Here is a 27,958-nt window from a genome sequence, read left to right as displayed (position 1 = left end):
CGGGTGGGCGGAGCCTTCCACCATTTTTAGTACCGGTTTGCAAGAACTGAACAGAACCGGGAGCAACCCACCACTGCTTGACATGTATAAAAATAATCAAGGCAGGATATCAATCAAACAAACAAATAAACAAATTTGCATAACTAGCTTTTGAGACCAAAAATAGAAACCACATATTAATGCCATGGATTCACATTCCATTCAGCTAAATGGTTATCACATTTCCATTCCATGCCTCAAGCGGCTGAGAACTAAATTTATTTGGTGGAAAATGTGTTGCTGAGGAATGTGACTATGTATCTTCAGTCTGGATTAGCTTTATCCTTTCCTTAAATTGAGATCACATGATTTTTAATCTGCACTTTGAACTGTTTGAGCTGTATTATTAACATTTGTTACAATTAGTAGTGACAAGGAAACAAGACAAAACAATGTAGATAGGAAAGTGACCATAAATAAATAATGCATTCTGCAAAGCACCATGCCATATCCAGGACTATCAAGCCTCTAGATATTTTTTTAGTAGAAAACAAAACAGACTAATTTAGGTTTAGTTGATGCATTACTCAATAAACCAAGCAAAGCCCATCAGAACTGGATTGTGTTTTTTCTCTTATTCCTGGCAGATAGAAGAAACACATGCCTTTTAAATTCTGCATTTAGCCCTGTGAGATTTGGTCTTGCTACTTCAGTTTAATTAGTAAAGCCTAGTTCAGGATGAGCCTCTGTTCACTTTGTATGCATATATACATAAACAGCAAATTATCAACTTCTTTTAACTTCAGAATGTTTCAATATATGATGCAAATGTCCTACGCTTTTTAGGGAATGCATGCTTGGGCATCCTAATAGTCAATATTTCATGCCCAAACATCTGTGCTGTGTGAGGTTTTCTTTCCATCTTTATTTTCTTTGATGATATTTGTGTGTGTGTGTGTGTGTGTGTGTGTGTGTAGTCAATAGCATCCACAACAATTTTTTTCTCATTTCATGTAACTCTTATTCTTCCTAGATAAATTATTGTTTGCAAATCCCATTTTTGAGCTGTCCATTTTCTCTGACCCAAGACCTTTCTAGTCCTTATTCTATACAAGCATTCAAGCATCATTTCTTTTATAATTGCTTGTGAGATTTGTCACTCTGTTGACATAGCTATACTCTTCTTTTTATCATAAAACATTGTTTTTCTCCAACTGTCAAAGAAGTGACGACTAAAGGCAGCACATACTAATGAATGGCTCTGATTGGTCTGATATTGTGGCTTGCTTGTGGGGCATGTTATAGAAAATCAAATTACATTGTGTTATTTTGTCATTATATGAAAAAAAAACCCTATTGTCTGTCTACAAAGTTAATGAAATTCTTAATATTTGTGGGATAAAATTCAATCTTGAATCTAAAATAGTTGTTTTGAGGGTTCACATGACTCATTTCCACATGACCTCTCAAAACAGCTATCTTTAAATAAATATTATCTCCCCTTTTTGCTTAGATTGTTTTTTGCTTAGTGAGATCTGAAATCTCTTTTGATCAGCTTTTGAAAAGCATCATGATATAATTTCCATATTAAGAAAAGACCCAAAATGAAATCAATGATACTCCTAATGATTGTATTTTTCACATTATTTAAATAGTTCTGCCATTTGTGTTCAACGATTCTTCCAAGGAACTTAGAATGTTGCAAGAGATTCTTTTTCTATCTCAACCATCACCATTGTTTTCCTAGGATAATCTGGAAAAGGAAATTTGGTTGACAGATAATCACCCGCTACATAATATTTATTTATTTATTTATTTATTTATTTATTTATTTATTTATTTATTTATTTATTTATTTATTTATATATTTTATTCAATTTATATCCTGCCCTTCTCCAAGTGGACTCAGGGCGGTGCACAGCCAGAACTAAAACATATATCAATACAAAATTTAAAATTTATTAAAAGAATTAAATAACTGTGGCCCAAAAATTTAAGACATTGAAAACTAAAACCCATTTGACAATTTAAAAAGCTAAAAAACTAAAAAAAAAAGTGGGGGGTTCACACCAGCCCTGCTTGATGGAAAAGAAAAGTTTTTAGGGCACGGCGAAAAACCGGAGATCCGATATCCTTCGTATCCGGGGGCAACCCTCCTGGCCCAACCAGGTCTCCGTAATTTCCCTATTTGATAAAGTATAGCCCAAAAATATCAAATGTTTGAGGCCCATCTTTCCTAGTGTGGCCTATAACATTTAGATAAATGCTCTAAAATTGTTGTATTACAATTATATATATATATATATATATATATATATATATATATATATATATATATATATATGCATATTCTTTCTAGCCAGGTTTTACCTACGTAAACTAAGTTGTTCTGCAAACTAAACTAAGTTGTTTTACGTAGGTAAAACCTGGCTAGAAAGAATAAGCCTACGAAAAAGAAAAAGACATAGTTGGGGGTCGTCTTATACGCCGGGTGTCATTCTCCTGTAACCAGGCAGACCAGCCCGAAAGGCTCTGACGAGCCTTAAATGACTCTGGCGATCCAAGCTCTGACGATCTGCTAATCAGGCAACTCAGCTGGGATCGCCAGAGCCATGGGGAAGGGAAAAAGTTTTCCCCCTCCAGCTTGCTTACCTTAGCTGCTTGCCTTGCCTTGCTTCGCTTGCCTGAATCCATTCCATCAGCAAGCAACTCCCTGCCTGCAATCAAGCAGGCAGGGAGTTGTGGACTTCAACTCCCAGAATTCCTCAGCCAGCAAAACAAAGCTGGCTGAGGAATTCTGGGAGTTGAAGTCTACAAGTCTTAAAGTTGCCAAGGTTGGAGACCCCTGTTCTATTGGGTGAGTTTTTTTCCCCTTTGGGATCTTTAAAAAAAAAAGTTAATTGGGGTTTTTTTTAGTTGTTCTTTTTTAGACCTAACCATTGAAAGTTTAGGAAGTTTTAAATTTAGCTTTCATATAAAAATAAAAATAAAATAAAATAAAATAATATTTGTGCAGCTGTCTGAGATTTAGTATGTTTTTGTAGTGTTTCACTCTAACTACACAAACACACAAAATCTCCAAAGCTGTATGTGGAATTTTGTGTGTGTAAAGTGTGAAAGTTGGGTTTTTGGGCTTTTTGTGGCTGTATGAGGTTCCTGCTTGTTTCAGGGGCCATTTTGGGGCTAGCACAGCTGCTTTTACATTGTGGGTGAGCCAGTTGTGTTGTGTTATGTTGTGTTGTGTGTGTGTAAAGTGTGAAAGTTTTTTTTGGGGGGCTTTTTGTGGCTGTGTGAGGTTCCTGCTTGTTGCAGGGGCCATTTTGGGTCTAGCACAGCTGCTTTTACATTGTGGGTGAGCCAGTTGTGTTGTGCTGTGTTGTGTGTGTGTAAAGTGTGAAAGTTGTTTTTTTTGGGCTTTTTGTGGCTGTGTGAGGTTCCTGCTTATTGCAGGGGCCATTTTGGGTCTAGCACAGCTGCTTTTACATTGTGGGTGAGCCAGTTGATGTTTTTTAATTTTATTTGGTGTGCGTTGGAAGAGGGGTAGTCTTATACAGCAAGTATAGCCCAAACCCTATATTTTAACAGGAAAATTCGGGGATCGTCTTATACGCCCAGTCATCTTATACGCCAGAAAATACGGTATATATATATATATATAGTTTAGCTTCTAAACTAAACAAGAGCCTGAAGATGACAGGGTTGTGAGTCTGTCGAAACGTTGCTAGAAAGAAAAACGTTTAAGGTACTGGTAGGATTTTAGCTAAGGTTTTAAAGGACCTTGCAGAGTGCTCTGTAAAGATTTTTGGAAGATTTTAAGCTAGGATTTTAACCAGAATTTTAAACATTTTAACTAACTTATTTAACATGACGCAGGAAAACACTCGAGATTTTAATTTTTTGCATATATATGCAAGTTTTGGTGTATTTGGGTCTTTTCCCGTGTAAGATTGAGAGTATCTTGGCAACGTTTCAACAAGGTCCCACTCATAATCTTCAGGCTGGTGTCTTCAGTTATGTGCTTCTGCGAAGAAAGCTTTCTACGAGGAAAGCTGTGTATGTATGTATGTATTGTATGTATGTATGTATGTATGTATGTATGTGTATATATATATATTTACTTTCTTCTTTTATCGTAGGTTTTTGTGTATTTTTCTTCAACCGGTGCAAAGAAAGAGCTATGGCTGCAAACTTGGTTACGTAGGAAAATACCCGGTTGAAGAAAAATACACAAAAACCTATGACAAAAGAAGAAAGCAAATACTTAGCCTCTACAGGGAGGGAATATATGATAAGGGTGTGGCTAACTGATGAGGACAAATCAGTCCAAAATAGATCTATATTAATCTCCCAATCGGCAGCAAAATGCTTGCTTGCTGTCTGAAGAAGCCTAGGTTAGTGGATGTGATTTCACTGAGCTATGGCTGCAAACTTAGTTACATAGGAAAATACCCGGTTGAAGAAATATATATATATATATATGTTTTCTCAGGTTTTCACGGGTGTTTGTATGTAGGTCTTTGGTTATTCGGGTCTTCTCCCACGCCAAGACACTTCCAATTTTACGTGGAAGAAGACCCGAATAACCAAAGACCTACATATATATATATATATATATATATATATATATATATGTATGTATGTATGTATGTATGTAGGTAGGTAGGTAGGTAGGTAGGTAGGTAGGTAGGTATATGTATATGTATATGTATATGTATATGTATATGTATATGTATATGTATATGTATATGTATATGTATATGTATATATAGTGTGTGTGTGTTTATATATCACATATATAAATGTCTGCAATGTTTTTATTTAATATACAGTATTAAATGTCATCCAGTATTGTGATTATATGAATTATTTGACTATATTTTTTTTTCAAAATAGGTCTTTTAAAACTTTTTTCTTATGATATATTTATATTTCATGCATCTCCACGCCTTTGAGCTATATTAAGAACTATTTCAGGAGAAGTGTCAAATTCTTATGCTAAGAAATCTCAAATGCATATTTTTCTAAAGACACTAGAGGAAGACCTCTTTTTACTTCTTTTCAGATGTTACGCATATGATAATCTGACAAAAATTTAAAGTTCCCAAGGTTTCTGTACTGAAGTTTTATTACTAGGTAGATGTAGATTGTTATCTTTTCCACAACCTTCTGGGTAATCCCCTTATACATTAGGTTTTCTGCAATATCCATTGTGAACAATTTGTTAAAAATCCTTATCTGGAACAAACATTGAATGTCAAAACTCAAAGCAATAAAGTAATTAATCTATATAATTTATCTTGTAATAATATATGGATTCACTATAATAATAGAAATTCTTCTTGTGTCAAATTATTTCTTTCTGTTTGTCTGTCTGTCTATCTAGAAATAGATAAAGCTCCTGTGCACCATAACACATCTTTTTGACCATGCTACTCCCATGTACTGTACACACACAACCTTCACAGCACCTCTTACAAAACCCCATGCATCTTTCTTAACCAGTGCTGGCCCAATATGGCTTCCATGACCTGAGGAGCACCTGTTGTGCATACCCATGGATACTCCTTGGCACATGCTAAACCCTGACCTGCACAACATCTCTTGTATACTTTCAAGCACTCCAAGCCATCCTTCCAAACTTGCACCATCCCACCTGCACAGCCTACCTGACCTGCATTGCACCTCTTATACACCTCTGTAACCTTCCCTACATCCTTCTTGATCCATTCCACTTCCTTGTGCCTCCTTAATCCATATGTGCCCTCCCTGACTCATGAAGCATCTCTTGCATCTTTCCTGACCCATACCTCCTTCCTCCCCACACACAGCAGCCATTTACCTTCTGTTGGCCCTTTACTTGCAATTTCCTGCTGGTTTTGCAACTGACTTGCAAACTTACCACAAGCAAAGGGGGAGGAAAGGATGGATGGATGGTGCAAAGAAAGGATGAAAGAAGGAAGGGAAGGGGAAAAGGAAGAAGAAAAAATAGGAAAGGAGTAGGGAGGAAAGGAAGGAGGGAGGTTAGGATGAAAGGATGAAGGGAGTGAGGGAATGAAGGAAGGGTGAAGGAGGCAGAGAGGAAAAAGGAAGATTTTAAATGTTTTATGTCAGCTTCCCATAAGGAAATTCAAAGGAAAATCAACAATCCACTGAAATTCATTTGTGCAGCACACATGAAAGATCTAATGTTCTGATTGTACTTGTTCATCTGTTCTTAGATAAACCATATCATGGACTGTTACAAATTAAAAGAAAAAAAGAGAGAGAGAGAGAGGGAGGGAGGGAGGGAAGGAAGGAAGGAAGGAAGGCAAGAAAGAAAGAAAGAAAGAAAGAAAGAAAGAAAGAAAGAAAGAAGAAAGAAAGAAAGAAAGAAAGAAAGAAAGAAAGAAAGAGGAAGGGAGGGAGGGAGGAGGAAGAAAGGGAGGAAGAAAGAAAAAAGGAAAGAGAAAGAAAGAAAGAAAGTGGTGTTTTTTATAAAGACATCAGTTTTCTAAAGTGTCTTCAGACTTGGGACATGCATATCATTTTGAAATCATATTGCTTTCATTAAATGACTTTTGTTGAACAATTTACACAGAATCATCAAAATTCTCTTCTTAATGTGTGCCATAATTTATGACAGCAATAAGCTATAAACATTTATGATCAGAGAAAAAGGAACATTTATAGTGCTTTCCATGACGCTAGCAAGCTCTGGCTAAAATATTTTTATTCCGCCATATAACATTCCTGCTTAAATTGTTAGTTAATGTTAGTTAAACCAAGCTGATATCGTAAAGTCTTGATTGAGCTAATATGAGATAAATTCCCTATACAATTAGATCCTTGTGAATTTTTAAATTTGATGCAGATTTGGGTGCAAATTTTTCAGCAATTCAACTACTAGCTTGCCTTGATTGGTCTTTTATTCATACAGCATTGCCTTATATAGTGTCAGGCCTCTGGTCCAGCTAGCATTCTTTGGACATAGCATGGCTTGGCAAACTGAAGCCTTTAGTCCCAGGTCATGTACACTATAGTAAAAATGCATTCAATTGCTTACCCCATAAACTCTATTTTGGCAGGACTATGCTTAGAGATGCCAAGGATTGAATATGGGGGTTTCTCCATGTAAGCACTATATTTACTCATTATGCCAACCAATATCTTAGTTTCTTTTGGCTCAGAGCACCGAATTTATTTATCTGTTGGGATTGGTAAAGTATAATTATGACTTGGGATAATAAATGAAGCCAGCCAAATGGTCTACTCAATAAGCAGCCATTATTGTCTTGAGATGTTTTATTGTTTGAATCCAGCTATGGCTCTTTCTTGAAAATTGGATCTGGTTAAACTGGGTACTCTTACCTAGCATCAAGTAGCTATGACTATTCCATAATCCTCATAATCACAATCAGTATTTATTAATTAATCCCTGCATGCTATCTTTACCTTTATGATCAACTAAGTTACATAAATTGGTATTTTCTATGGGTATAGGAAGTCTGCTCTGCTATCATGAGAGATCTATAGTAAGAGATTGATCCTCTAGTATTTTGTCTAATCTCCTTTAATGTCTTCTTAGATTTCATTTCATAAGGAATGAAAATCTTTTGTTAGTTACAATCAGCAATTGGATCTCAGATATTTTAGTTTTAGACAAAATGGCTAAAATTCAAAATGGAACAAATTGGCTCTGTTTATATGTCATAAGTTGACCAAAGGGGATTTATCATGTTATATATAGTAAACAGTAAACTCCTTTTGGAGGGAATAGAGAATGTTATTTAGGCCTTTCTGATGCTCGATTGTTTTTCTCAGCCAGTCATGACTTGTTAGGAATTGCTAATGTATATTTCTTTTAGTTTTTAAGAAATGATTTCATAGTACTCTGATGCTATATTTATTTCTTACATATTGCTCTGATGGGACCCTCATCATGTCACGTGAGGGTACCATCAACTCTGGGTCCTGTGATGGGTTTTGTGATAGGCCAGGTGTGGGTATGTCAAGTGAGGTACTTCTGGTGGGTCTTGTGATGGGTCTTGGTGAGGGTCATTGGGAGGTGAAGTACTGGTTGGGGGGGATTGCATGGGTTGGTTGAGGGTCAATGCTGCTTCTGGTTGGCTGTGCAGTTGATTTGTGTAGCAAAAATCTTTCCTAATCGTGGGAACCCACCATCGGTTTTTTTATACAAACTCATAACAAATTAGCTCCACCCATTACCTTCACCCCAGATTGCTGGAATGGCATTCTACCGCATCAAAATGGATTTTCTGATTCAAACTGCCATTTGCTTAAGAAATCTAACACTAGGTTACATACTGTATGTGTGGAAAAGTTTTCATTATTCAACAGCTCTATGATAACATAGGTGGCTTCTTCCTATGTGGAAGTACATGAATGTTTCACCTTTGTCATGAAAAGCTTTGAAGCTATATGTCCTCTCTCTCATTATAATTCAAGGCTATTCTTCAGTCCATGATGTTTTCCCATTTACCTACAGATTCTCTTTATTACATTCACTTTTTTCCAGTGCTGTTTATTTATCTTGTGCTATTTATTAATTGGATGTTTGCTGTGTTCTGTTTCACTTTGTTTTTTTTAATAAATTGTGCTGCAATTTTGTAATCTGGCCACTAATTTGAAGCAATTTATGAAAATAGCAATTAATTGGAAGCCATCTCTTTCATACATATACACAAACCATATTTACCTGAAGGTTTTCTTTGAAACTATCTCTTATCAACTGCTTTTGGTAATTATCGCTATATTTAATTAGATGCAGTTGTTTTTTTTGAATAGTATAATTACAATTCTATGAATAAAACTAATCTGCCAAAACAAGGGCAGATTGTTCACTTCGCTTCAATATTGTCAGTCTTCTTAAAAACAACTATTTAAAATAGGAAGATAGTGCTATGTTTCTAAATATCTTGCATCTTCAACTTTTATTACTGGTAAGAAAATATGAAAACCATATACTATTTTTGTTAAATTGGTCATTCTCAAACCACGTATTCAGCAAGCAGAATTCATTTAACAGAATACAGTGATATTGAAAATAGTAATTAAAGCCATTACTTTCATAGAACATTTGCCATGGACAACCACTTGCACCCACATTCAAAGGTGGAATTAACATATTCTCTGCTGCTTGAACTCTCTTAAAGAAAAGAGTTCATTTAAATGCCCTTCTACATAGACGTTAATTTTCTAGCTTGGACAGTCAGGAGATTAAAATTCTAAATTTTCCTATTTAATAAAGGTCTGTATTTTTTATGTTTGAGAGAAAGAAACCCATCATAATCTACTAGTGCTGATTTCACCATAAATCCAGAGGAAATGTAAGTCTACTTACCCTTTATTTATCAAGCATGGAAAGAAATGGTATCCAGATATGGGCTTACTCAATTTTTCTTTCAGACTGTTTCATTGCTCTTCATTATTATATTTCATGACTTTAAAGTAGGAGTAAGCAGGAAACAATCTTAGAACTAGATTATAGTTTTGGCTTCCCAATAAAAAATCACTGATTCCAGTAGCCTACCTATTATTGCAGTAGCCTGCAATAATATCTAGTTTTGTATTAGTTTGCTGTAAAAATGTTGTATATAATGTATATGAGAAATCCCTTGCTTTTTAAAATTACCAATAGAGTTAGCATTTTAAGAAAAAGGTAATCATAAAACAGCTGCTGTTGAAAATGTGCCTATTCCCAAAATAGAGGTTGTGGAGATATGATTAGGTCCAAATTAGGGATCTTTCAACCCTAATTTCTCAAAGAGGGGAATAAATAGAGGGGAACAAATAGAAAAGAGGGGTAGTCAATATGTGGAGGAAGAATATGTAGAGACAATTCCTTATGAAGGAAAATGTGATTTTCACACAAAGAATTTGTCTCTGGTGCATAAGCTCAAAGTGATCAATCATAAGATACAATCATAAATCATAAGATACAACTAACAAAGTGATAGCTATAAGATACCAATATAAGTAGGTGAATAGAAGAAAAATGAGAAGGATAATAATAATACAACCCTACTACATGGTTAGATATCCTTAGGCATAAAACAGTGCTATGGGAATTAGGTGTTTAGTAGAGTGATGGCATGGGATAATGTCTAGTTGTTTTGGCATGCAATGCCCTATAGCGGCATCCTGAGGGAGAAGTAAATATATGTCTTTATTTAAATATGACTTAATTTAAAGGGGTAAATACTGCATATGACTTTATTTGTTCAGAAACAGAACAGATCCTCTTTCAGTGTTTTGCACTGCTGAAAAATGGATATGAAACACACCCATTCCTGCCCACCACTTCCAATGGTTTCTCCAAGAGACAGTGTGTTTTTTTTCCCTTTATTCTACCAAATGGAGAAAAAATATTGCAATGGGGGAGGAAAGCTGTCTTCTATGGGTTAAAGCAGGGATTGGGTTGAAGCAGGGAAATAAAAAGCTTGCTAAAATGTCAGCATGGTCTTATAGGTTTAGTGTTTCCATTACCTTCCATTCCAGTAGACTTTTATAGAAGTAGACTTTTAGAGCAGACATAATACCCTTAGTATATTATGACTATAAGATTTCATTCTGAATTCAGAGATTTGAAAACAACCTCATTTGATTTGGTCTGATTTGCTTCCTGTTTGTATTGAGAGCCAAATCTGAGATGATGTTTGTAGATCCAGACTCAAATATCTCAGAGTTGAATAGAAGATTCATGTGAGGTGGGCATTTAATAAGCAAACAAGCAAGCAAGCAAACAAACAAATAAAATACGAGTGCAATAGCACTTAGACATATACTGTCCCATAGCACTTTATAGCTCTCTCTCAGCACTTTATAATGTCAGCATATTGCCCCCAACAATCTGGGTCCCCATTTTACTGACCTCAGAAGGTTAGGAAGCTGAATCAACCTTGACCAGTCAGGATCAATGATATCTGCAAGCACACCATATGTTTTCTATTGAAGAAAGCCTGAATTTATACATACAGTATATATTTTAGAGAAATAAATTCAGGAAGTTTGTATTAGCTTTCATCCATGCATACACAAAAACACAAACATTTGTTGTTTGGTGACATTTAAAGAAACAGATCTGCCAAAATGTGAAGCAATTTTTCTGCCACTTACTCTGTCAATACTCTAAAAAGAACCTTTTTTTAAAAAAAAATAGAACTAAGAGAGTCCATAAAGCTGGACTTAAGCTAACCATTTCACAAGACTTAGAGTAGATCATGTTTATCTGTTATCTCTTCATTTTTCTCCCCTTACTCAAATTAAAGAAGACTTTTATCTTTTTACAAAAATTTTACTTCACAGATATAAGAAAATGTTTAGATTTAGTTGTGATAATTTTAAGGAACTGCTACTTATTTTGCCCTGAGACCCATAGAAGTGCTTCAAAATATTTATTCCACTATAAATTTGACATTCAGCCAAGTCCAATAAACACTACCACTAGGTAAATGTACATAAAAGTATATGCTTACAAATTTGTATTTTCAAATGGATGTCTATTTTATTATTATTTTTCTGACAGTTGAGTATAAAATGAGCATACAAGATATTGGGGGGGAAGTTGTTCAATATATGCAATGCTTAATGTATAAATAAAACACAAATTACACATAGAAATAGTAAAAATACAATTAAAATCAAAAGAAAATTAAAATTACAAGTTAAATCAAAAACAATCCTGCTGCCAATTAAGAAGTGGTGGTGGGGAATTAGTTTTTGTCATCTTCTTAAAGTACTGGTACAGAAGAAGCTAAAACATCTCCTTGGGGATAGGAAACTTTTCCAGATAGTTCTAAACTATAACTCTCTTCCAGCAGCTACAGTTACATGACCTCTAGTCAAGGATGCTAGAAGATGTACTTCAGGACTATCTGAAAGAGCCCAGATGTTGCTGAATTATAACTTGTTGTCCCAGTGTCACTTGTTTTGGTCTTACATGACTGTAGCATTACTGGAATTGTAGTCAAAAATAAAACAGATCTGATTGAACTCTGATTTAACATTATGTATACTAAACATTCAGAAAGAATGCATAGCACTACCAGATCCTACAGGCAAGTTCTTCCTTTCTTTACCTTCGTACTTTGTTGTCATTTGTTTCTAGTTACTAGACATGTGAAGCCCTTCTGTACATAGCCTACTCTGCAGCAGGTGTTCTAGGTACACTACTAACTTCATTGCAAAATGAATGTAAAATGGCCATGCTTGGCTTAGGTATGCATGGTCAGTGCCAAGGTTATTAACAAGACACTTGCCTAGGGTGATGCAGAGTTCATTATCTGTAGAACATTGTGAGGATGGGTGAACTGATGGCAAAGCAGCTGCTGAGTAGGATTTAACCCAGGGGGGGATTGGAATTTATACAGACGGGGAGATCCATAGCTGCAGGAATTTCTACTCCATTTATTTTTATTAAGCCTCATAAACACTGAATCGTATATCCACCTCCACTGGGAGACTTGTTCATAGACTTATATGGCTCATTATATGATGTTCTTTTACACTATTCATCTTAAATGCCCTTGTTCTTAATAAGTTCCATTCCTCGTCCAAATTATGGACTTATAATCTATCCTGTGTTTTGTCATTTTACTACAGCCATGCTTTAAATCTACTTAGGGATTATTAGACAATAGGCAATTAAATATTACTTTAAGGGGACCTCAAATCCCAAAGGATATCACAAAGTGGGTGAAAACTAAAATTTCTTATATTTCTCAATTGTTTCAGAAGATAATTGGGGTTATACTCTTTTGAAATTGGTGCTCTCTCTTATTTAAGGGTTGAAATGACACTTTCTTGTGTTTCCAGTTCCAAATACAACTGATTTTTGAGAGCTGGAGGAGCCTCAGAAGCTTCCAGTTCCAAAATGCAAATCTATCAAATCCAAGATAGATTCTTCAAGTCATCCAAGGACTTACTGCACTGGTGAGAGTGATCTAGGATTAATAATAAGGATGACTTAACTACTGCTGTTTATGAAGCTGTAAATGTGTCTATGTGTTTATGAATAAATGTACCACTTGCAGATGTGCATTAATGTAGTTTGTACATTACAGCTTGTTCAGTTGGAAAATCATTTTCAACGCAGTGTGTATACTGTCATTCACATTGTCATTGTTTGTTGACCAAACAACTTCTATTCTGGTGCTATCCTAGAAAATGGAAATTTTTGTAGGGACAACATTTAAAGTTTGTTTTCTTATTTGCCTCCAATTTAATAAACCACTTGTCTCTAGAATGGACTGAGAAAGCAAGGTTGGGCTGAGGCAAGGCAGTTTTTTTAAAAAGTGCCATTAATAATGGGAAAAATATGCAGGGTATTTTTTTTTAGTCTTGAAGTATAGGAGAAATCAAAGCTTGTTATGTCTAATGCCACAGTTCCTCATCACTTGCATATGCTGCCTTCCGAGTATTAGTATTCCAACTGTTTCTGTTTCTGTTTCCACACTTCAGAGTGTGATAGGTCTTACAAAAAAAGTACTCAGCTGATTTTCTGTCAATTAAGTCAGCTGATTTTCTGTCATTATTTTACAAGAGTCCCATTGACCAATGGCATGAGACTAGCCATAAGTGACTGCCATCATCATAAGATTTCATTATTTAAGTTTCTTAGTAGGTATTAGTAGTAGGTATTCTGGCTATTACTTTCAGATTAATAGATACAGGATTATCGCAATTGGCAGTAGTCTATAGAAGACATAACCCTTCCCTCAATCATACTAGTTCAGGAACTGTATATGTGCATAACAAATCTAGTTAATTATGGCTTCACTTATTTTGCTATAAACTACCTTTGGGAAATATTTCTACCAACTGCTGTGTCAGTGTGTATACCAAAATTGCTGCATTGGCACTGATGCAATCAATATGATTCTCTATAAATTATAGACAGATAGTCAATAATTTGCAATATTATAATAAAATATTTTCCATGCCTTTGTTTCTGCTCGTTTATATGGTCTTCATGCACATGGAATTTCATTTTATGACAGAAAGTCAGTAACACAAGTAGCCAAGACCACTCATGATTTAGCTCCATAGAATTTATTATAGGACTATTAAAATGCATTGATTGTGTGTCAGTACACTGCACATATGTCCTATTTGGATGTAAGAAAAAGCATGCTGCCCTGAAGTGTAATCTCTATATTAAAAATTCTAGCTTGCAACAAATACCATAATGCCCACAGATAGGATAGGCTGTGGATGTGCTTATAGCATCCTGACCAAAATATATCAAAACTGACTGAGTTGAGGTAAGTGTCCTTCCTGTTACTAGGTAATGTGACATGTCATTCAGCTGCAACTAAGGCTAGTAACCTGATTGACAGCTTCTCTATATTATTAAACTGCATTATGTGAAAATATAAAGAACAAAGTTTGAGGGACAGCATACAGTATGTTAACTTCTTTCCCTTCCCCCTCCTCTTCCTCTTTTTCCTCTTCCTTCTCCTTCTCTTTCTCCTTCTTAATTCCTGGTGACTGCCTGCATAAATCCCTAAAATTTTCTTGGAAATATTTTAGATGGTTTGCTGTTGCCTTCTTCATAGGGCTCAGAGAGAAAGGGCCTGGTCTAAGGTACATGCTAACTGACTAGAACTCATGGTCTCCTTGTTTCTGGCTCTTTATCAATATTCATGCACTATCTGAAGATACATGGAAGCTTGGAATATAATAGGAATGAGCAGTAAGGAGAGTGAACTCATTAATGAAATGAATAAATGAAATAGGTATGTATGGTGGAATTAATCTGGATTCCCAGAGGGGAAGAAGCAGCAAAACCAAACAAAAATTTTGCCGAACTAAAGCAACTATTTGCATTACTACAGTTTTACTCTGAGAATCATTAAGGAGGGAGAAGTTTAAAACAGATCCTCCCCATGACTACAGGGAATATATCTGTAGTTATGCAAATAGCTGCTTTAGTTGGGCAACATTTCTGTATATAGATACAGTAGAGGAACAATAAAAGAAACTACTCAGAAGTAACTCTTCATTTCTTTCTTGGTTCCTGGGGGATCTGACAGAATGTCTGTAAAACTAAGCAAGAGAGCAAGGATGTAATAGATCCAAATGAAAATGATCTAGTGCCATTGAATGACGTTGATGGATGCATACATGTAGGCAGATGAAGATGCAGTTTTAATTAAAAAGGAAAAGGTGAAAATGTTCTGTATATCAGAAATATATTGGCATAATTTAAGTTGTTATAGATTTGTGTGAAAGCAGGGATCCATAGATTGTTAATAAGTAGATGTTATGATCAAATGAAATGGGCATTCTGATTAATTATGATCCAGGAAGTAACAAAAATAGGACTGGGGGGAAAAAACTCCCACAAATCTTTCTGTATCATAATAAAATGTTGTATATTCCTAGAGTGTATGACAGTCCTTGTTGCTGGAGAATCACCTACCTCCAATCTAGTCTAAATATGACTATATTGGGATCAAATTAATAATATTTAGTTATCCATTTACTTTGCATTTTATTCGCCTTTATTTTCATTGTCCACATTTATCTCCCTTTCTTTATAACAGTGCTTATAATCTGCATGTTTCATGTATCTGTGAAGTTGCTAGGAGTCAGTGAAAACTTATGCTGTAATAATGTTAATCATAAAAATGCCACAAGTTTCTGATCTACTATATAACTGTAATAACATGCCTGAATCCAATTCAGAAAGACTTCTAACTTTGTTTCCCAAATTTGTGCTTATTTAGAATAATCATACTAAAGTCTATGTTGCATTTCATTGGAACTTATCTAAGTATGGGTACATCTGAATTCACATCACAACTGCTGCAGAGAGTTTCAGTTCCAACTACGTGCTACTTAGAATGTTATGCATTACTCTGTGTTATATTATTTCTATCCAACAGAGCATGAAATCCAGAAAATTCATCCATTTAATAAGTATGTCTCCAATACATGCACGTCCATATACGTGTATGCCCAGTGCACAGAGAATAAAATAAATTAATATGCTAATCACAATATTAAATGAAATTAAGGGGTACCTATTACATATTCATTTTAATGCTATTTTGAATAATGAAGCTAACCATCTGTCAATCCATGGGATTGGGTGGGAAAGGATAGAATCCTGGCACTGTTGATATGCCATTCAACATGTTGTTATGCTGAAATATATCTACTTAGTGTAATGCCAATGACCGTGTGCCTTTTATGAAGCTGACTGTGGATTGTAGTCAAGGGTTTTTTTTGGGGGGAGGGGGGATTAGGCAAAATAGCACATACACACCTTCAATATATTCAACTTTCTTATAGGCAGGCATACTTGTAATAAATGCCTATGATCAAAAACTAAAATACTACTATCTGAGTGTAGAACAGAAGTGCCTGGGAGTGGCTCTCACTTGGTTTTGGTGTCATAACAGTTTTTACCATTAAAAAAATACAATCTGTTATTCATTTTGATCAGCAGTTGTTTCCTTATCATTGAGAAATTGAGAAACATTTTTTTCTGTTCTTTGGATAATATTCCATGTCTTCCATGTGTATTGCTGCTATAGTAAAGAATCCAATTTTAGCATTTATTTATCCAGACTCTGGGATCTCATATAAAGTGATGTGTTGAAATAACAGGGAAAAAATGATACAAGCATAAAGAAAAGACTAAGGGACTGGCATCTACTGGACATAAAAGTCAAAATCCAGAGATTATTATGTCGAACTTTGATTACCTTGCCTGCTTTTGTATGAAAGTTCAAGAGTTGAGGGATAGTCATAATAAATGGATACAGAATGATAAAAAAATATAATATTTACTACAGCGTAAGTAGAAGCTTTTATGCGAATCCCTTTATTTCAAGAGTTCTGGGTACAATACTTATTACCTGGGATATGTATGAGAGATCCCGATTTATTTCTTTAAGGCAAAAGTTCAAATCTTTATAACTTTCCAGAGGTAATGTATTTTTTTCTTTATCTTATGGTGCAAAAGAAAAGGTTTCTATGGAAAGAATGATAGTACAGGTACCAATATATGGGAAGTGATAGAATGTGATACAATTTAAATTAAATTGCATCTTTAAGTTAAAGCAAAAGTAATCACTGATAATATATGTAGGGCTTGACTTAATATCACATTTGGAAACTCGTGTGCTGATTCAAAATTTTCAGAATGGGCTAGAAAAGGCTTTATACTTTTTGGTACTTGAAGATACCTTCAGGCTTTTATCCTTTCTGTGAATTTTGGAGAATGTGCTATGATTTGAATGACATTCTCTAGTCTTTTCCTTTTGTCTTATGTTTAATGTGATAAGGATCAAACGAAATGCCAGAGGAAGAGAGAGTGTTTCTCACTTTTTTGCCTCCTTTGGCCTTTCTTGTCCTCAGTTGCTGCCTCTGTTTACCATCACTCTATTAAAGACTGTGGACTTTTGTCAGGGAAATCCATGTTTCCACAGCTTTCAACAGAAAAGAAATGGGGCACTTCAGTATAACTCATAATGTACCTTTAAAAAATATAGTATCGCACACAGTCAAAAATAAAAGGTATATGTGCCTTTGTATAGACTGTTACAGAAATATTTGGATTAGTTTATTTTATTTTTTTTATTTTAATTTAATTTTGATTTATATGCCGCCCTTCTCCGGAGACTCAGGGCGGCTTACAATGTGCTCAGCAATAGCCTTCATCCTTTTGTATATTTATACAAAGTCAGCTTATTGCCCCCACAACTGGGTCCTCAATTTACCTACCTTAGAAAGGATGGAAGGCAGAGTCAACCTTGAGCCTTGGCGAGATTCGAACCTGCAGTAATTGCAGGCAGCTGGTCTTAATAACCAGCTTAATAACAGTTAAGTAGTTAAGTAGAATGTTGTTCCTCTATCCCAGCCACGTCAAACACATGGCCTGTGGACTGAATCTGGCCTGTGATAGGCCCCTAGTTGCTCCGTGGGGCCTTCCTGGAGACACCAGGGCACTGGCCCGTGCAGCCCCAGCCCCGGCCTACCCCAGCCCCACCCACCCAGTTGGCCACAATGAACAGGCCATGCCCACCCCGGCCCCCAAGGGCAAACAAAATTCCAATACAGGCCGCAGTGAGATCAAGTTTGACACCCATGTTCTATCACTTTCCAGTTAGAAGACCATCTTTGTTTTGTCTACGTTTGGCTGGCTATGTACAGCTATATGGAGCCTACTTAAATTATCTTTCACAACAGTGACTTTCTAGACATTTCAGAATGTTTGTTTTACCCTTTTCTTGTTTCAAATTCCAATTTCCCCTCTCTTTTTTTTATCTGTACAGATTATGTTGCTTACGGATCCTGAGATTGAGAGCAGCCTGCTGATCAGTTCTGACGAAGGAGCCACCTATCAAAAATACAGGTTGAACTTCTACATCCATAGCATGCTCTTTCACCCTAAGCAGGAGGACTGGATTTTGGCCTACAGTCAGGATCAGAAGGTTAGTATTACTTTTACGCTCTGCTAGGATGAAATCTATTATTGGACAGAATAAAGTGTCAGTTAACAGCCAGCATATCAAGAAAGACAGCAGATTCAAAGGATATACCTGACATTAACCTCCTCTAACTGCTCCCTAAAATAATCAAATGCTCAATTTATATATTGAAGGGTACATTAGATTTGTAAGTCTGAAAAGTAGAAGGTGGACAGGAAAAAGAATTAAACCTGATTTAATTTCTTTAACTTCTACATCTAATTAAATTAATGCAGTTAGTATCCATTCATGTATTTAATTATTTTCCTCTTGTGTCACATTCAAATTGGAATAGGCATAAAACTCTGAAATCAAGACAACTCATCATTCCAGAGACTCTTACCTGGTCAATTCCTCATTAATTTAAGAAGCCCTAGAGTAAACATGGAAGTTGGTTTATGCTTTGCTCAATATGTCTTTGCAGGATAGGTGCTACACAATTTTTTATAATGTATATCATGTTAAATGCCTATCTTTTAGGCATTTGCCTACAGAAGTAGGCAACCTGCAGCACTGGAATGGCAAGCAATACTCCTCTTTTTTTTTTGGCAGGGGGAATACATGTCTCTTTAATCATGATTTGAGAGCAGGGTTTCTTGTGATTTTGGGAAGAGAAACACACCCAATTATAATTTCAAGCACTTTGCAGGGGAAAAAAACCTTCCATAAACTATGATTATTTATGAAACAAAAACTCCAAAATTCTTCCCAGAAAAATGACAAGAGCAAGAAAATCCTGATTTCAGCCACTTTGCATCATCAATCTACCTTTTGGTTCCAGAACGTGTTAAATGCCATCTCTAGGTGGCCATAGATTGTCTATCCCTGCCCTGAATTGCTTTGAAGTGACATACCTGCACTGGGTTGTCTATGGAGGATAGATGCAACAGGTGGATGGGAGAATGTCAAATGACTGGCAATTAGGCCAGTGAACAGGCCATTAGGCAGGTGAATTAGAATGATAAGAAAGCAGTAGTGAAAATTAGTTAGCAGCACTGATATTTGTTTTACCCCAGGTGCTGGTTATATAGATGCTATATCCTTTAGCCACAGGTTGGTTAGGGAACAGTTTTGCACCTGGCTTCTATTTCTGACAAAATGGGAAATAATTCACATGCTTTTGTAGGTAATGTAGGCATTTAGTTCCCCATGTCTTCAGATCATTTAATAAAATCATATAAGCTGATGTATCATAATATTTGATTCAACATATTTGAAGAATGTAGAACTGGCAATGATCATCAGTATCATCCAAAATATTTGAATATTCAGAGGTACAAATCATGGCAGTTAACTGAATTAGTTTACTCAAGAACATGGGTGTCAAACTCGCTGCATCATGTTGCTGTCAGATGACATTTCATGATGTTTTTTCTCTAGCGGAGCTGGGGTGGGCATGGCCTGCATATGACGCATCCAGCCCACAGGCCACCAGTTTTACACCCCTTCTCTAGAAGATTTAAATCAAGTCAATTCTATTAGAATTTTGAAACACCACATTCTTAAAGTATCCCTAAAAAACAATTTTAACTTTGTGTCATATAGCAGGGCAAAATATCCTGAGCATGAACAAATTGGCTTTACTTTAAGAAAAATACAGATACGTCTTTTAGCAGGCACTTTTCAAATTGGCTGTCTCCAAGTATCAAATTTATTTCTATCCCTTTCTCCCCAAACAAGGTTTATGAACAATTTTGCTAGGACAAAAATGAAAGAAATACTCAGTTTCTGCTCATATGTTTTCAGCAAATGGCTCATATATTTTATAAATATGGCAGAGTTCAAAGGGTGAAAAGAAAGATTAAATGAAGGGGAGGGGACAAAATTGCCAAAGGAAAAATAAAAATGTCAAAGTAAACATATTATTATTATTTTTTTTACGTTTCTTTTTACGTTTCTTTCTTTTTTCTTTTTTGAAAGAAACATATATTTCTGTATATGTTACAAAAACCAGTCTTGTATTTTACAAGATTGTGGAATGAGGGCTTCCCTGAGATCCATATGGCTCCCATCTGATGACATTCTGTAAGACCTGGAAAACCTCTTCAGGTTTGGGTTAAGATTCTCCTATTTGTAATGTTTTACAATATATCTTTAGATGGTAATTGTCTGGATTACCATCCTGTAATTATCTGGTAATTACCTTATAATTATTTTGCAGTTATTTTGCAATCAGGTTCAATTATTGTATGTCCTTGTTTTTATGTTGTTCATTTCTCAGTGAGTGGTCCAGGTAGTTGGGTTGAACAGCATCAAAACTGAAAACATGGAAACGAAAATCCACCATTAATGTCTCTGAGAAATACCATTGGGAATTTATCCATTAGTTTTCATAAAGCCACGTTCCATAGATATCCCATGGAAGTGTTTTTCAATTATTCTATCAAATACTTTCAGTCTGCCCAAGTTCTGTCTATAATAACCATAGAATTGGCCCTTTGCAACTTCCATTTATGTTTGCATGGGGAAAAAAGTCAGTTCCTCTACTTCGTAACCTTGTACAATTTGCCATGTTATGGCAGTGGCAGTGATAAGTACATATGTTCTTAATCTATAAAAATGATTAGATAAATCCAGAAGAACATTATTAGATCTCATCTGATAATGAGCTGCCAGGTTCAAAGTTAACATCTGACTGAGAAATAAGCAAGAGATGGTTATCAACCTGCCAAAGTACCATCTGAAGCCACTCAGTTTGCTTGGTCTATTTCACCTAAGTTTAAGAGGAAAAATAGTACCCTTGAATTGTACCTAAATTTCATTATAGGCAGATAAAGAGGAAGAAGTATAAATTACTTTATAGCCAGATTAAAAATAAACAGTATAGCCAAATGGTCACCATTTGCTGACCAATTGAAGGCAATCTGGTATATTTTTCAAAGGATTTTTATATGAAGAAATATAAGTCAGGATGGACAAATGAAATATATGATTTTTAAAAACACAAATGATGTCACGTGTGAACTTTTGGGCTCTCTTTTGGGCTCTCTTGTTAAAGAAAACAGCACAGTCCTGATTGCTTTGTGATGAATTTTCTTTGTAGATTAATATATCCAAGTTTAGTCATTTGAAGATATAATTATCACATGGTCAAATGGCCATTTCAGAAAGAACTAGAGTATGACTAGCATGCAAAGAACTTGATTGTTTTATACATGAAATATATATTTGGGCTTTTTTAATGGCCATCTTCTACATTTTAGAAAGTAAGGAACATAGGAAAGAAAAAAAGCTTTAAATTTGTTTTGATCTTGAAGAAAGAACAACTCACTCTGAATTTTATCTCACTAATATATGTCCTGCTTTTGATCTACTTTGATTGAATGAAGGGTGGGGGGAATGTAACACAAGTAAAAATGCTATTTATCAGCAAAAAATCAGGTATAGTTATTAGAAATTGAAAATTGGGAATATGTTTTGCTCCATTTGAAAGATCAGACTTTCAGGTTATTTGTGCACCTTAATCCTCAACTGTACCTCAAAGATATAACTACAGTCAAGTTTTTGCACAAGTATCATTTTTTTAAAAAAATATTTCTCAGTAATAAAATTTTTGATCTTTGGTTTCTTTACATTTGGATTACTGCCCAAGGAGCTGCTGATACAATTCTACAGAGAAATTATTGAGTTTGTCATTTATTCAAAATGAAGAACAAAAGGTCTATAGCTAGGTTGCTAAATGGGGCACACTCTTACGACTATATTATGGCTAGATTGAAGGATCCACATAAGCCTTATGCTTCTACATGTGGATTAGATAATTCTTAGGTGACAACAAAGAGATTCCAAAATATTGTCATTTATTCATCCAGATTTTTGATTCCCAGTCCTATACTAGCAACCAGCAAGTTCAAATTCATCTAAAAGACTTCAAGTTGTATTATGAATATTTGTAACATATAGAATAGTGTGAAAATTTCTCTCTGGATCTAGTAGATATTAATTTGTTTTACTCTTAAAAAGAATATCAGTACATAAAGTTTGATTTTTCCTTTATCATGTGCGTATCTGTGGATATCGGTAGATATATGTATCTGATAATTTTAATGATGATGATATAATTTTATTGTTATATTTTCATAAGTTTATTTCATATTTTATACCCTATTTTACAATTGTGCACCACCTTGATACTCTGGAAAAGGAAAATAAAACAATATTAGATGAGAAAATATCTTTATTATATTTCACTTGGCTTTATAGTAGGATTGCTTGACTCACTCCATTCAATGTCACTGGACATGTTCCCTGTGGCCCTTGGAAACTTTAAATAAGAATGGGGGGAAAAAAACCAGTGGCTGCTGCTGAACACAATTACCTATCCCTGGTATGTTGTCGGATATAGAATTATAGTATTTATTTCCTTCAAATATCCTAATGTATAAATTAAAGATTTTGAAGAAATTATCCGAATAGCTAACCTCTTTTCAATTTGTGGATATCAAATACATGTCATTTCAGAAAATACTTGTATAAGAAAAGAGAATCATGTTAGAGAACATTGGCTAGAAGTACCTTTGTCTAAACGCATTAATGATGGTGTGATAGTTATTTGTTTTGTTTTGTTTGAAAAATTAAAAGGGCATGACAGGAAAGAAAAACAATTGGAATGTTAATTTTAATACATTTTAAGTAACCTTTTCTTTTGTTTAGAGAAATATTGGAAAGCTTGGTCACTATCAGTGGTCCCATCAAGAATAAATAAATAAGTACTCAGACACTCGGTGAATTATATTAATGGCTTTTGTGCAACTTGATTGATTGCTTGGATTTTCCTATCTTTGGCTTTCATTTCAAGAGCCGAGGTGGCGCAGTGGTTAGAGTGCAGTACTGCAGCTATTTCAGCTGACTGCTAGTTCAGCAGATTAGCAGATCAAATCTCACCGGCTCAAGGTTGACTCAGCCTTCCATCCTTCCGAGGTGGGTAAAATGAGGACCCAGATTGTTGGGGGCAATATGCTAATACTAATGCAATATGCTAATATGCAATATGCTATATGCTAACTTTGTAAACCGCTTAGAGAGGGCTGTAAAGCACTATGAAGCGGTATAGAAGTCTAAACAACAACAGTAATAATATTTTTTTGTGTTAGTTAATTTTTAACTTATTGAAGTATTGGAAGTACTGGGCTAACTGAACACAAATGAAATGGCAATAATATTAGATGGCCTAACTAGTATAACTAGTGCATGGAGTTTCTCTAACCAACTTGCTCAGACTGACAAAACTATTTGTATAAGCAGTGAAACATTTCAAACTAAAAAGAAAAAGAAGTCCAGTTGCCATGACTCAACTTCTAGACAACTTTACCTGGATGACTGAGAATCTTGATCGACATAGATGACATAAATCCTTAGTTAAATGAACTGGAATAAGGTTTCAAAAAGAAATAACAATAATTGGTATGGTCTGCTTCCTTATGCACAGCTTTTATTATCCAAAAAGTATTTTTTAAAAAAAAATATCCTGACCAGATTGTTCCTTAGATGAAGCTCCGAAAGCAAGATGGATCATTGTACTTACTGAAATGCTACACTGCATTATAGGTTTATAAAGATTAAATGGTCCCATTGATCAAATTCCACAGGTATTGGATTCCATGATAACGGAATGCATAATAGTTTTTTTTTTTTTCATTTGTTTATTTTTCACATTTTTCAACTGGTCATCTCCCTCAAAGAGGGATTGCTATTGCTACAGGACTAGTAGCAGTATGAGCAGTAGTGTGCGTGTTGGAGACGGTTCATACAGTTTTCCAAGAATTAGTTATTACATTTTGTGGAATTGTGAATGCCGATTGAGAGCAGAAATAAATCATAATGCCTAGCATACAAGTCAGCTGATGGCAGCTCATGGTGTGGCAGCAGTGAAGCCAGCAGTCCTGGTTGTTATACATTTATTAGCACACTACTGTGCATAAGCCAAGAAACTTGGAGCTAGTGCTACAATGTATATACTAATATTTAACTAATTGTTTGACAATTGAATATACTGTATATCACACTATATCATTATTTGATATAGTGTGGTTTTGGGGTGAGATACCATCAATATGCTAATGACACTCAGCTTTACATCTCCACCCCGGATCATCCTGGGGATGCCCTTTCTGTGATGTCCCGCTGCCTGGAAGCGGTGCGGGCCTGGATGGGAAGGAAAAGACTCAGACTCAACCCATCCAAGACCGAGTGGCTGTGGATACCGGCATCTCTTGATCTAGTGGCCCCGTCACTAGTGATGGGAGAGGAGATCCTTACTCCCTCAGAAAGGGTCCACAATCTGGGGGTCCTCCTGGATTCATGGCTATCCCTAGAAGATCATTTGACAGCCGTGACCGGGGGGCTTCGCACAGGTACACCTTGTGCACCCGTTGCGCCCTTTCCTAGATCGGGATGCCCTTGCCATGGTCACTTATGCCCTTGTTACGTCTCGGTTGGACTACTGTAACGTCCTCTACATGAGGCTGCCTTTGGGATGCACCCGGAGACTACAGTTAGTCCAGAATATGGCCACGCGGGTTGTTATGGGGGCTTCTCGGTACTCCCGTGTGACACCTCTCCTGCGTGAGGTGCACTGGCTGCCGGTGGCTCTCCGGGTTCATTTCAAGGTGCTGGTGCTTACCTATAAAGTCCTACATTGCTTAGGCCCAGGGTATCTGCAGGATCATCTCCTGCCTTCCTCCCACCATCTGGTGCACTCACACAGAGCGGGCCTCCTCAGGGTGCCATCAGCCAGACAATGTCGGCTAGTGGCCCCCAGGGGGAGAGCGTTCTCTGTGGGAACGCTGACCCTCTGGAATGGGCTGCCCACCGGCCTCAGGACAGCCCCGGACCTCCTCTCCTTCCACCGCGAATTGAAGACGTGGCTTTTTTACCAAATGGGCTGAATCCGTAGGGGTGACTTCAAATAATTTTAATAATTTTTAATTGATTTTAATTTAATTTTAAATTGATTTTAATTGTTTATGTAATTCTTTGTTTTGTTTTTGTAAGCCGCCCTGAGTCCTACGGGAGAAGGGCGGCATATAAATTACATACATACATAAATAAATAAATAAATAAATAAATAAATAAATAAATAAATAAATAAAATAATAAATTATTAATTAAAAACTCCAGAAAAGTTTTTTCTAGTTTTCATTTTCTCTTTCCTTTTTTTTCTTCTTTCTTTCCTTTCTTTTTTTTTTTTAGGGTTACTGTCACATTTATTTGGTTCTGACTATATATTTATAGTTGCTGTCTATAGTTTATATAGCTTATGGTATGTACTTAGGTCATTTCAAATGAAATTAAATTTAGTAATTTTCTATGTCGTTGTTCTCATTACAATGTATTTTTTTAAAAAAATATGTATTTAAAAACAATGTATTTTTTAAAAAAAATACTATCATATTTTAAAAAATCTTTCTCATTAAAAAAAAAAAACTTGCCTAAAAGAAGTTACCAAAAGCCTAGCATGAGAAATATAAAATTATAGTTTAGTACACTATATTCTATATATATATTTCATACTATATTTTTTCAAATTGTAAGGTATTAGATCATTCCACAATCTGAGAAAGTTATTTTGGTGTCTTTTTTTGAAATATTGACCTTGCTTCAAGCTGGGGAAGGAGATGATGTTAATAACCAGAATACCTTCATGGCTGCATTATTCACCTGATGGAACGAAAGAACTGCCACAAAAGAGTTTGCTTGTGGAAATGCGTGAAAACTGAGAAAATTACCCTGAGGTTTTGCTGGTGAATGCTCCCAAGATACCTTGAATAAGTACATTAAATGTGCAACAATCTCTTATAGAAGCTTTTGCCATCATTTTTAAGTGATTTTTAAGTGGCAAGCAAGCCCACTTGCTTACCACTTAAAAATCAAAGATAATTTGTTCTAAACCAGTGATTTATTTAAAAGAAATATGCACTTTCTACTGCTACACTTTCGAATTGATTACACACTCAGAGAGAGACAGACAGACACAAACATCTTTGTACATCTTTCAAAATACTTCATCACTTATGTTTTTTTAACCTTTATTTTTTTAATAAAACAGGACAAAAAATGAAAGGAATTACACCCAAACATACTCACATGTACACATGCACTTAAATGAAGGCTTAATTACCTGAAATCTACCATCCTGGTCCAAGTCAGGTTGCGGGATATATTTTTTATAAACTTCATTTGACTAGAACTAAGAAACAGTGATTAGTGACTCACCTAAAATCATTTAGCCATCTTCTCTGCCCAAAGAAAGACCATGTCTGCATATCTATCTGTGCTCAGTAATATAATTGTGAACTCTTTCACTTTGAAATTCCTTTTTCCTAATCTTATTTTTTTACATTTTTCAAAGAGCATCCAAGTGGTTTCTCTCTAAATTTAAGATGGGGACTACTTCAAAACCAGAGGGTAGGTCTCATATCATAAGAAATATACCAAATGTAATATTCCATATTTCTAAGTCAATTTAGAGTGCTACATTGTACACAAAATCTAAACATAATAATTCTATATTTTCATGTGACATTTTTTACCTGTTCTCTTTCAAATTGTTCTCGCCTTCTGCTCCTTTTCACGATCTTTAAATTGGTGACAACCAATGAATAATTATCCTGCATGGATCTTTGGAAATAAATGCAAGATATCATAAAAATCTCATTCATTTCAGTATCTCAGCTCAAAGTAATATAATAGTGGAAATGTCATCAACTTTTGATTGATGACATTCGTAGCTCAAACTATTTCATGCCTGTAGTCTGTACATCTCTAGAATAACAAACATGAAATTATAGAGGTATGTAATATTATGGTACAAATGCAGTTTAGAATAACTAAGGGTACAGATTATCTGTGCATAGATAAATAGTTGTCACACATTTCCCCATAATACTGGGAAAAAAGAAAATGGGAAAAAATAGTTGATTCCATGGAAGACAAGATCTTGAGGTGTTAATTCAATCTGTGCTCTGTGTAACATTTATTTTCTATATTTGAAGGGAATGAAAAGAAACTTGTCCATCAATAGTGAAATAGTTTTTGTTTCTAGTATGCATATTCTGAAATTTAATCAAATAATGAAGAATTGCCAACTTGATCCTAGGAAAATGAAGGCAATTGTTTATGGCTTATCTGATTTTATCTGTTAGATTTTTAAAAGTTTTTTTTAAGCAAAACCTTATCACTTTTATATAGCAGTGTAAACAACTGGAAGACGAATGGCCAATGTACCATTTTCAAAGGATTAAAAACATGGCTAGGTTATTTCCAGTCTACCAATTTTCTGCCTAGCTACAATAATATGATTCCCCAGCAAATGTTTGACAAAAACTCTCTGTTGAAAGCTTTTTATTTATCTGATGTCTTAGTTAAGGTCAAATTTGTGAAGCTTGAGTGCTTAGATTTAACCAGACACACAATTCTGTTTCATAGCCATTTCATTATTTGGTACTTTTGTTTTGTTTTGTTTTTATAAATACAATTTGAGTATCATTTGAATAGAGCAT

General features: G+C 35.2%; 1 protein-coding gene across 1 annotated transcript in view; it reads left to right on the top strand.

Moving 5' to 3' along the window:
• LOC139318790 (VPS10 domain-containing receptor SorCS1-like) overlaps positions 1–27,958 on the top strand; it is a 403,261-nt gene that overhangs the window by 239,777 nt on the left and 135,526 nt on the right. The window contains exon 4 of the mRNA XM_070946400.1: positions 18,264–18,422. Coding sequence (XP_070802501.1) covers positions 18,264–18,422 — 159 coding nt within the window. The remainder of the gene's footprint in view (positions 1–18,263; positions 18,423–27,958) is intronic.

The sequence above is a fragment of the Pituophis catenifer genome, unplaced genomic scaffold (assembly GCF_029215685.1).
Source record: "Pituophis catenifer annectens isolate HBS135680 unplaced genomic scaffold, rPitCat1.0.hap2 SCAF_6, whole genome shotgun sequence".
NCBI lineage: Eukaryota > Metazoa > Chordata > Lepidosauria > Squamata > Colubridae > Pituophis > Pituophis catenifer.
Note: the sequence above shows the minus strand (reverse complement) of the source record. Positions and strands in the feature narration are given on the sequence as shown.